Source organism: Bos mutus, chromosome 11, assembly GCF_027580195.1.
Source record: "Bos mutus isolate GX-2022 chromosome 11, NWIPB_WYAK_1.1, whole genome shotgun sequence".
Lineage (NCBI taxonomy): Eukaryota > Metazoa > Chordata > Mammalia > Artiodactyla > Bovidae > Bos > Bos mutus.
Window position 1 is genome coordinate 75,934,717 of NC_091627.1, and position 12,454 is coordinate 75,947,170.

General features: G+C 36.9%; 1 protein-coding gene across 2 annotated transcripts in view; it reads right to left on the reverse strand.

Annotated features, from left to right (window-relative positions):
• Nucleotides 1–12,454, reverse strand: part of PPP1R21 (protein phosphatase 1 regulatory subunit 21) — a 72,208-nt gene that overhangs the window by 8,447 nt on the left and 51,307 nt on the right. For both annotated transcript variants that reach the window (XM_070379610.1, XM_070379609.1), the window contains exons 15-17: nt 10,965–11,117; nt 8,223–8,315; nt 1,397–1,639 (exon numbers count right to left, since the gene is read on the reverse strand). In XM_070379610.1, the coding sequence (XP_070235711.1) occupies nt 1,397–1,639; nt 8,223–8,315; nt 10,965–11,117 (489 nt within the window). The remainder of the gene's footprint in view (nt 1–1,396; nt 1,640–8,222; nt 8,316–10,964; nt 11,118–12,454) is intronic.

Sequence of the window (12,454 nt, forward strand, 5' to 3'; positions counted from 1 at the left end):
TCCTGCTAGGCAGCCACCCTCCCTGTCAGGGGCAGAGGGCAACACCTGCGGCTAGGATTCAACCTCGTCATCGGGCTTCTAGGATCCTCCAGTGAGCATACTGGCCGTTCAGCTCACTGCTCTGGGAAGTTTGGTGTGCTTTCCACTTTTCTAAGAATTTTAATTCTTTTTTCCTCTCCTATATTTTATGAAAATAGGTAAATACATAGTAAATTTGGGCAAAAAAGGATAATAAACACCTGTGCACCCACAATGTATTAATACATTTATACATTTATCGACGTATTATCAATACAATTATCAATACATTGATACATTTGATAATGAACAATGTTACATTTACTTTATTTACCTGTGTGTGTACATTTTCTGAAGTATCTGAAAGTAAGCTGCAAATATGATGATATCTTACTCTAAGTACTTTGGCATTTACCTCCAAAAAATAAAGATATTCTCCTAAATAATCAAAATATCATTATCACATCTAAGAAAACTAACAATAATTCCAGGTTTCTGACACTGTTAAGGTGCAGTGAGGTCTGTATACATCTTGAAAATAAAAGTTAACTTGTATATGTTACTATTAAGTATGCTCTGAATCAGACAGAAGGTAGATGTGAAAGGGACCATGACTTGCTCTTCAATAGCATCAGAAGCTATAAGGGGAATCGCAAGCCTTAGGACAGGGCCATCAGCAAGTACCACGGCTCCCCTCAAGTTTCTCAAGAAAAAATGCTTACAAAAATACATTTAATGAGTTCCTTCTAATTTGAGGGTCTTTTTTCCCTTCCTTTCCTGATTTCTCATTTTTCTAGATTTTTAGTTATTTGTTTACGGTGGGCAAAATACTATAATCAGAAATTTTTTCTCCATATAACTCTGAATTCTGTAATTCCAGTAGAGATGTTTCCTTACCTTCTAAATCACTGCAATTAAATATAAGAAATACAAAACTGCAAAATAACTTGTCACTATATTGCCTTAGGAAGTCTAACTGTATTAATATGTAAATCATAAAGCTTTATATTACCTAGGAATATACCATATTATTGGTTTTAAAACGTATTTATGGTCATTTCTATAAAAAGTTAGGCATTTACTCCTTTGTCAGAAACATAAGCCCCATATCACAAACATTTCAATGGAAAAACAGAATCATCGTAACTTGACTTAGTGTATCTTCACCAGAAACACAGCCCTTACCATGGGGAACTGTAGCAGGTAAAATCAAAGAGAATTGAATAAAGTTGTGTTTTGAAGGGAGCATCCTGCTCACCAACCTGAGTTTTCCAGAGCACATGGATTCCTGTTATAAATTCCTGTAATTTACATGGTAAACTCCGAACACTCAGGTGGATCCCCACTAGTTACCATTATAAAAAAAAAAGACACTTACCTCACTGGCGCTGTGGACGGGTTCTGGCACAGCCTTAGCGGACGCTTCTTCCTGGCCCGTAGCAGTCGCCACAGCAGCCTTTTCCTGGGCCACCCCTACCACCTGCCCACTACTTGTACTCTTCAGTTTATCTGCAATTCGCTGGTTTTCTTTCTCCAGCTTGATTTTAGCTAACTGTGCTTCCAACATCCAATGTTCCTTTTCCTGCTCCAGTTTAGAAATCTTCTCCAAACTCTGCTGAACCTTGAAAGCAACAGAGAATTCTGAACCTTAGAGGATGATGTGGACAAAAACTTAGTGGCCAAAAAAACACTTTATGAAATGCAAACCAAAACTACTTCACAGGTGTGAGAACAAAACCACTTGATACAGGAAAATTTTTATTTTTCAGTTTTAGAAGATGCAAAAGGCACAACCATAAATTGAGAAATTCAACAAGAATAAAATTTTTTAAAAATTTTATTCATCACAAGGTATAAATAAAGAGTAAAAAGAAGCATGTATCCAAAGGAGGACTAATATCCAGAAAATATAAAGAACTTCTGTAAATCAATGACAAAAAGACAGACAACCCAACAGAGAAACAGCAGAAAAAAAGACTTGAATATGCACTTGAATAATACCATAAACATAAAAAAGAAGGTATTCAATGTCACTATTTATCAAAGAAAAGCAATTTAAGACCACCCAAATGACTAAAATGAAAGACAGGAAATACAAAGACGGACATATTTATGGAGCAATTGGAACTATCACACAGTGCCAGGAGAGGTGGAATTCGGGATGAACACTTTGAAAACAGTTTGGCAGGATTTTTGAAAATTGAACTTATATCCTGTGCATCATGCTAAGTTGCCTCAGCTGTGTCCGACTCTTTTCAACCCTATGGACTGTAGACCACCAGGCTCCTCCATCCATGGGATTCTCCAGGCAAGAATACTGGAGTGGGTTGACATGCCCTCCTCTAGAGGATCTTCCTGACCCAGGCATCGAATCTGAGTCTCTTCTGTCTCCTGCAATGGCAGGTGGGTTCTTTACCAGTAGCACCATGTGGACTCAGCAATTCCACTTCTAAATATATGCCCAACAGAAAAATATGCATGTTTATCAAAAGACAGGTATATGATGCCCATAGCAGCCCTATGATAACTAAATACTTGAAAATACTCATAAGCTATTGTTGTTCAGTCACTCAGTCATGCTGCGACCCCATGGACTGCAGCATGCCAGGCTTCCTCGTCCATCACCATCTCCCAGAGCTTGCTCAAACTCATGTCCGTTGAGTCAGTGATGCCATCCAACCATCTCATCCTCTGTTGTCCCCTTTTCCTCCTGCCTTCTATCTTTCCCAGCATTAGGGACTTAGTCTGCTCTTTGCATCAGGTAGCCAAAGTATTGGAGCTTCAGTTTCAATCAGTCCCTCCAATGAATATTCAGGACTGATTTCCTTTAGGATGGACTGGCTGGATCTCCTTACAGTCCAAGGGACTCTCAAGAGTCTCCCCTAACACCACAGTTCAAAAGCATCAATTCTTCGGCACTCAGCTTTCTTTATGGTCCAACTTTTACATCCATACATGACTACTGGAAAAACCAAAGCTTTGATGAGACAGACCTTTGTTGACAAAGAAATGTCTCTGCTTTTTAATATGCTGTCTAGGTTGGTCATACCTCTCTTTCCAAGGAGTAAGCATCTTTTAATTTCATGGCTGCAGTCACCATCTACAGTGATTTTGGAGCCCCCCAAAAAATAAAGTCTGACACTGTTTCCCCATCTATTTGCCACGAAGTGATGGGACCAGATGCCATGATCTTAGTTTTCTGAATGATGAGTTTTAAACCAACTTTTTCACTCTCCTCTTTCACTTTCATCAAGAGGCTCTTTAGTTCTTCGCTTCTGCCGTAAGAGTGTTGTCATCTGCATATCTAAGGTTATTGATACTTCTCCCGGCAATCTTGATTCCAGCTTGTGCTACATCCAGCCCAGCATTTTTCATGATGTACTCTGCATAGAAGTTAAATAAGCAGGGTGACAATATACAATCTTGACACAGTCCTTTCCCAATTTGGTACTAGTCTGTTGTTCCATGTTCTAACTGCTGCTTCCTGTCCTGCATACAGGTTTCTCAGGAGGCAGGTAAGGTGGCTTCATATTCCTATCTCTTTAAATATTTTCCACAGTTTGCTGTGATCCACATTCAAAGGCTTTGGCATAGTCAATGAAGCAGAAGTAGATGCTTTTCTGGAATTCTCTTGCTTTTTCTATGACCTAATGTATGTTGGCAGTTTGATATCTGGTTCCTCTGCCTTTTCTAGAACCAGCTTGAACATGTGGAAGTTCTCAGTTCACGTACCATTGAAGCCTGGCTTGGAGAATTTTGACCATTACTTTGCTAGCGTGTGAAATGAGTGCAATTGTACGGTAGTTTGAACATTCTCTGGCATTGTCTTTCTTTGGGACTGGAATAAAAACGGACCTTTTCCATAAGCTATAAGAATGGATAAATTATGTAATTCACACAGTAGAATACTCAACATGAATGAAAATGGACCAAACACAACAACATGTAACATGGATGGCATATCACATACATAATGTTGAACAAAAGAAGCCAGATCTGAAAGAGATGCAGCATAGTTCTCTTTTAATATAAAGTTCAGTATCATGTAACAAAACAAAGAATGCAGGATTATAGTTATCTTTGGAAAAGAGGAGAGCAGCAACTGGAGAGGGGCATGAGGGAGGTTTCTGGGGTCCCAGCAATATTTTTTTAAATACATTTCTTCATGTAAGATTATATCTTTTCCAAAACTTTCATCTAGCTACTGGTTAAAGTGTTTACTTGTGAAAATTCACTGGAATATATTAATAATTTATATACTTTTCTTTATGTTGTACTTAAATAAGGAGTTTTTAAAAAGCTAATTCTCAAGGCAAATGAAAGCTTGAGAATTAAATAAAAATAAAAGCGATCTTTCAGTGAATTCCAAATGCTTTACCAAATGATTGAGCAATTACCACGTAGCAGACACTGTTCATATATTTTCCTGCCAGTATCCCACGGAAGCCTCCTAACAGTCCTACAATTCTCACTTTTCAAAGAGGAGACCTGAAGTTCCAGGAGCTGAATCCTTGCTAAGCTAAAGGCTGAGCCAGGATTGGGGACCTCACATGTCTGGTTCATTTGTCTGATTCTTTTCACCATGTTACACTGCCTCCTACTGGCTCAATTCAATTAATCCTTATGAGACCCTACAAGGTAGATCAGATCAGATCAGATCAGTCCCTCAGTCGTGTCCGACTATTTGCGACCCCATGAATCAACCCCATGAATCACAGCACGCCAGGCCTCCCTGTCCATCACCAACTCCCGGAGTTCACTCAGACTCACGTCCATCGAGTCAGTGATGCCATCCAGTCATCTCATCCTCTGTCGTCCCCTTCTCCTCTTGCCCCCAATCCCTCCCAGCATCAGAGTCTTTTCCAATGAGTCAATTCTTCGCATGAGGTGGCCAAAGTACTGGAGTTTCAGCTTTAGCATCATTCCTTCCAAAGAAATCCCAGGGCTGATCTCCTTCAGAATGGACTGGTTGGATCTCCTTGCAGTCTAAGGGACTCTCAAGAGTCTTCTCCAATACCACACTTCAAAAGCATCAATTCTTCGGCGCTCAGCCTTCTTCACAATCCAACTCTCACATCCATATATAACCACAGGAAAAACCATAGCCTTGACTAGACGAACCTTTGTTGGCAAAGGAATGTCTCTGCTTTTGAATATGCTATCTAGGTTGGTCATAACTTTCCTTCCAAGGAGTAAGCGTCTTTTAATTTCATGGCTGCAGTCACCATCCGCAGTGATTTTGGAGCCCAGAAAAATAAAGTCTGACACTGTTTCCACTGTTTCCCCATCTATTTCCCATGAAGTGATGGGACCGGATGCCATGATCTTCGTTTTCTGAATGTTGAGCTTTAAGCCAACTTTTTCACTCCCTACTTTCACTTTCATCAAGAGACTTTTTAGTTCCTCTTCACTTTCTGCCATGAGGGTGGTGTCATCTGCATATCTGAGATTATTGATATTTCTCCCAGCAATCTTGATTCCAGTTTGTGTTTCTTCCAGTCCAGCATTTCTCATGATGTACTCTGCATAGAAGTTAAATAAACAGGGTGACAATATACAGCCTTGACGTACTCCCTTTCCTATCTGGAACCAGCCTGTTGTTCCATGTCCAGTTCTAACTGTTGCTTCCTGACCTGCATACAAATTTCTCAAGAGGCAGATCAGGTGGTCTGGTATTCCCATCTCTTTCAGAATTTTCCACAGTTTATTGTGATCCACACAGTCAAAGGCTTTGGCATAGTCAATAAAGCAGAAATAGATGTTTTTCTGGAACTCTCTTGCTTTTTCCATGATCCAGCAGATGTTGGCAATTTGATCTCTGGTTCCTCTGCCTTTTCTAAAACCAGCTTGAACATCAGGAAGTTCACGGTTCACATATTGTTGAAGCCTGGCTTGGAGAATTTTAAGCGTTACCTTACTAGCGTGTGAGATGAGTGCAATTGTGTGGTAGTTTGAGCATTCTTTGGCATTGCCTTTCTTTGGGATTGGAATGAAAACTGATCTTTTCCAGTCCTGTGGCCACTGCTGAGTTTTCCAAATTTGCTGGCATATTGAGTGCAGCACTTTCACAGCATCATCTTTCAGGACCTGGAACAGCTCCACTGGAATTCCATCACCTCCACTAGCTTTGTTCGTAGTGATGCTTTCTAAGGCCCACTTGACTTCACGTTCCAGGATGTCTGGCTCTACGTCAGTGATCACACCATCGTGATTATCTGGGTCATGAAAATCTTTTTTGTACAGTTCTTCTGTGTATTCTTGCCACCTCTTCTTAATATCTTCTGCTTCTGTTAGGTCCATACCATTTCTGTCCTTTATCGAGCCCATCTTTGTATGAAATGTTCCTTTGGTATCTCTGGTTTTCTTGAAGAGATTCCCTAGTCTTTCCCATTCTGTTGCTTTCCTCTATTTCTTTGCATTGATCGCTGAAGAAGGCTTTCTTATCTCTTCTTGCTATTCTTTGGAACTCTGCATTCAGAACTCTGCATTCAGATGCTTGTATCTTTCCTTTTCTCCTCTGCTTTTCACTTCTCTTCTTTTCACAGCTATTTGTAAGGCCTCCCCAGACAGCCATTTGGCTTTTTTGCACTTCTTTTCCTCGGGATGGTCTTGATCCCTGTCTCCTGTACAATGTCACAAACCTCATTCCATAGTTCATCAGGCACTCTATCTATCAGATCTAGGCCCTTAAATCTATTTCTCACTTCCACAGTATAATCATAAGGGATTTGATTTAGGTCATACCTGAATGGTCTAGTGGTTTTCCCTACTTTCTTCAATTTAAGTCTGAATTTGGCAATAAGGAGTTCATGGTCTGAGCCACAGTCAGCTCCTGGTCTTGTTTTTGCTGACTGTATAGAGCTTCTCCATCTTTGGCTGCAAAGAATATAATCAGTCTGATTTCGGTGTTGACCATCTGGTGATGTCCATGTATAGAGTCTTCTCTTGTGTTGTTCGAAGAGGGTGTTTATTATGACGAGTGCATTTTCTTGGCAAAACTCTATTAGTCTTTGCCCTGCTTCATTCTGTATTTCAAGGCCAAATTTGCCTGTTACCCCAGGTGTTTCTTGACTTCCTACTTTTGCATTCCAGTCCCCTATAATGAAAAGGACATCTTTTTTGGGTGTTAGTTCTAAAAGGTCTTGTAGGTCTTCATAGAACCGTTCAACTTCAGCTTCTTCAGCATTACTGGTTGGGGCATAGACTTGGATTACTGTGATATTGAATGGTTTGCCTTGGAAACGAACAGAGATCATTCTGTCGTTTTTGAGATTGCATCCAAGTACCGCATTTAGGACCCTTTTGTTCTCAATTTAGACAGGCAGGTGTGAGACTGGAGTTCTTATCAGATTAGCCTGCAGCTGGTCTGTGCCAGAGTGGGAAAAGCAATAGCTCTGATGTCAGACCATTCTGCCACTTATTAGTTATTAATCTTTTGGATAAAAACTTCTTAATTGCTTCAAGCCTTAACCTTCCTCACATAAAATAAGACAAAAATCCAAAATAAATTAAGATACTCCACATTTCACTGTCTCAGGAATTTTGTTTTTTAGGAATTATTATGTGGATTAAATTTTCAGTTTCAACATCCTCTCGGATTAATGTTGAAAAGATAAGTGATACATATCCAAAAATGAAAACAAGGTCAGCTTAGGCAAAACACTCTCACATAAATCTGTGCCCTCTTTAAAAGAAATATTTCTAAAACTAAAAGCAAGCCAGGTAAAGTAAATAAATTTAAAGTAAATAAACTGCTGGCAAATGCTAAACTGGTGTCAGATTGTACCAACTTCTGAAAAAACCAGTACTGCCTACCTCCACCTACCTCCAAATTCAACTGACCAATAGAGTACTGGAAATTTTTCATTCCTGCTCCTTTAAGAAATAAAAATAACTCACTGACTCTCTAGCCTTCTCCCCTTTTTGCCTTATTACTTCAGACATTTAAATCTAGCCTAAATTATTAATCAGCATGGCAAAAGTATGCTGATATTTCTTTATTGGCAATTTTAACACCAACTGAATCAAGATGACTTAGAGTATCAACAAGTGTTTTTCAATGAATTACGCTTATGGTACATGTTTTAATTTTAGATGTTTACTTACATAGCCTTTTAAATCTCTCAATGTATGTTAAAAACCTTCCACAGGGGATTTAACGTTCATCATCTTTAGCAAGCATCATGATTTTCCCAACGCCATACCTGTTGCGCAAGGCCTTCTCGACTTTCAGTAGAGCTGAGAAGGACCCGGCGGTTTGCCAGAGCTTCTTCATAAGGCACAGATTCCAAGAGGGGCTATGGAGAAAGCATCATAAGAATTAAAGAAAAAAGCTGCATGATTTCCCTGACCTTACAAATAAAAGTGCTAAATGAAGTTTAATAATAAAATTCAGGTGTGTGTCTATACAGACTAGTTCCTTTAATACATGTGAAAAAGAAACTTAAAAAAACAAAGAATGAAGGGGAACATGTCATACCAGTTATAAGCAACACTGTCTAAAATCATAGGACTTGCACCAAAATAGACAGATAAAAGAATGACACAGAAAATCTAGAAACAGATAAAAGCACATACAAAAATGTATTATGTGACAAATGTTGCATTTTTACATCAATTGAGAAAAGATAAACTGGATAAATCATGCAAGGACAACCAGCTAATAATTCAGAAAATTTAGACCCTGATTTCATACTGTACATCAAAATAAATAAATTCAAGATGGGTTGAAGATTTCAATCTAAAAAGTTTAGACCACAGAAATACTGGAAGAAAAAAACAGGTGCCCTGGAGTAGGAAATGACAACCCACCCCAGTATTCTAGCCTGGAAAATTCCATGGACAGAGAAGCCTGGCGGGCTACAGGGCACAGCGTCATAAAGAGCTGGACACGACTGAATCACTGAGCACACACACACGTGTGCATATAAAATATTCAAGAGTGATCAAAATGATTAATATAATTTATGTTTATGTCTAAAGAAAACTCTTTTGGTAATTATAAAATAAAAAATCTAAATATTAAAGAAAAAAAAAAAATACAGGTGAACACATCTATAATGTTGAAAAGTACCCTGACTTTCCAAGATTGCCCTGAGAATCATCACCATAAAGGAAAAAGAATGGCTTGATGATAAAAAAAATTGAAACTTCTAAACTTTGAAAAATTACTGCAGCAAACTGAGGGGAAAATATTTCCAACATAAACAAAGGACTAGAATCCTTAACACAAAGAGAGCTCTTTTCAAACCTAATTAGGAACATTTATTTAAAAATAGGTGAACAATTTAAGCAGGAATTGATAGAATAATATAAACAGTAATTTATGAAAGGACGTTCCATTTCAATAATAAGCAGAGAAATGCAAGTTAAAACAATAACAAGAAAGCTCTTATCTCTGAGATTGACAAATGAAATTTACGGGTTAGATTTATACCTCTATTGCTGGTAAATTATAAACAGGTAACCTTCTCGAAGTGTAGACAGGAAAAAAACATCAAAATGTGAAACATTTACACACTCTGAACAAACAATTCCATCTTTAGGAATTAATAATTAAAACATTTAGGTCACCTTATACGTTACTAGGAGTATACAACTGCCCTTAAAGGTAATCTGGCAGTAAATATTAAAATTTAAAATAGGCAAATCACATCATCAGAATGTTCCACCTCTCAGTATTCTACACATACGCCCAAGGAGGCTGTAAGTTATCCACTGAAGTATAATTCTAACAGTGAAAAACTGGAATCAATCTAAATGCCCTCCAAAAGGAGAATACCTAAATGAACCATGGAACGTTTACATTATAGAATTCCATGCTGTGTTTAAAATGAATATAGTAGCCATCATATGTATTGATATAGATCTCTAAAACTTACTTTAAATGAAGAAAGCTACACAATGAAACATGCATACAAGTTTTTTCTAAAAAAACAAATTTAGAAAAGTCTTTATATTATGTATAGTTCAAAATTTATACAGATGAGTATAAATATTCCAAAAGAGTCTGGAAAGTTACACATCAAACTGATAACTACAACTACCACTGAAAAGGAACTGGAATTAGGAATTGTAATTTACCTATAATGTTCTCATGTAATTTTATGCATTATGTGTAACTAAAAGTTAAAAAGAAATGAGAAGGTAAAAACAAATACACAAAGTTCCATGTGCAAGAATATGCCATGTAGTGTTGCATACAACAGTGAAAAATAGGAAGCAACCTAAAACTCCATGAGCAATGATGGCTTGGCTTAATTAAATTATTACACATTTACAGAGTGAAATACTATATATAAAATACTAGATGCATTAAAATGATAGCAATTTATAAGTATAGATACATATTTTTGATACATAAAAATATCCACAATGCATTAAAAGGAAAAAAAACAATTCTAAAACAGTGTATGTATCCAGAATTACTGCTTTTATAGTGTGTGTGCACATGCATGAATGTATATACTTTAAAATTTTAGGGAGCTAGAGATATACTGTAACAAAGTTAACAGTAGCTACCTTTGGATGGTGAAATTTGATGTACCATAATTTTCTTCTTGTACAGAAATATTTCTTCTGATTTCTTTTTGTAATGATCATGTATTTGCATTATATTGAGAAAAAATTATAAATGTACTTCAATTTTTTTGTTTTTTCTACAAACTTAAGATTTCCTGAAGTTTGACGCTTATTGGCTGCCTGGCTGTCTCACCCTAAACTCTGTCAGGCGCTGGAAACGGAAATCTAACACAGCCTAAGAGGTGAGGTTTGGGTCTCCGTCATATCCTACTTTCCAAAGTCCTCCCACCCTTGTAACACCCACCAAGCACCTGCTCCTCAAAATTGAATAAAGCATAAATATCAACTGTGGGGAAACTACTTCCATTCTCTGGAATTATTTCAGATTTTCCCTCTGATTCAAATGTTAACAGGAGCTCACAAACCTTTCTCAAAGCCTTCATATAGGCAGCAGCTTTTTTCTTATACTGCAGCATGCATTCGGCTGAAAGAGGACTGATGAATCCACTCCCTGTCTTGGGCCCATAGCTCAGGGAAGCAACGAAGTAGTCCACGTTGTTGCTGAAGAAAGATGCAATCTAAACCAAGCGTGACAAGAAGATCGATTTTGTTTTCCAATAATATATTTAAAATATATATCTAACAGTTTTCAGAGTAAAGTTAAGGATACTGAGAATGCAAATGAAAGTTCAACACATGCTCAAAAGCCCACATTTACTTATTTGAAAAGAATACTTAGGCAATGATTTATAATAAACACAACATCAGTTTAAATTTTCAGTCCAGACTGGTGACGTGTGTATTCTACTGTTTCTGAAAACCAAGGCTGATTCTGATTTATTCTGTAGACAATGTTTATGAGCTGTTTATCTCACCAAATCTGCGCCTGTGCTCCAAACATGTATGTTTGGGTTTATACATTCCATTTGCATCTTAACTTTGACTGTTTCATACTCCAACACAAGAAATGACACAAGCATCTTGAATATATAATTTCTACTTAAATTTCACTCTGTAAATCTCAATCTGTGCATTACAAATAAAATAGGAAAGAAATTGACTGAAAATTCAGTACACCCTTGTCGTTTACAGATTTAACACTTGCTTACAACAACAAAGATCCATGACTGTATTTTTTCTGAGCCATGATTTTGAATCTACAGTCTATACAAAATGGTGTTATAAATTAAAATGTCTAAGAAAGTTATTAGCCAGAAAAATTAAAGTCTTGGATACATTCAAGAGTATTCAATTTCAATAAATAAGAATAAGTGACTTGTGAAACAAGAGTTATTTTACCTTGGCAAACACTGCTCAAAAAGTAAGCACTCACTAATGGTCTAAAAGGTTATCTTTTTCATCAATATTTTACTATATCAAATGAAATTCTATGTTAGGTAGTATTTAGAAAAATCAAAACTCTAAAAATCTTGAGTTGTATATTCCATTTACATGACATAGACGAGACATACCTAGAAGCTGCATTTAGGTCGTGGCAGTATATAGTAAAGTTTACTTTCTTTCCTCTCTAGTATTTCTGTATTCCCCAGGTGTTCTTTAATATGCATATGTTATACCTTCCTAGCGGGTTTTTTAAAAATTACAAATGATAAAATTTAGTTTAATCAAATCACATTAGCTAAGTATTCAGCTGCCACCAACTAATACTTAATTCAGATAATTATTTTAGTTAAAAACCATTTTAATAAAAATTTCTGAGTGAAGATCAAAACCTTTCCTTGAGACAACTGTTAAGGTTTCAGGCAAAGTAAATCTAAAATAAACTATGAAGTATTCAGGAATTTAACATTCCAGAGTTCTCATTAAAAAGTGACAAATACAAAGACTCCTGTAAAATGTCAATATTCTCTTTTTTTCAGAATTTTCCTTAATTGAATCAAAGTTAAAATCATCA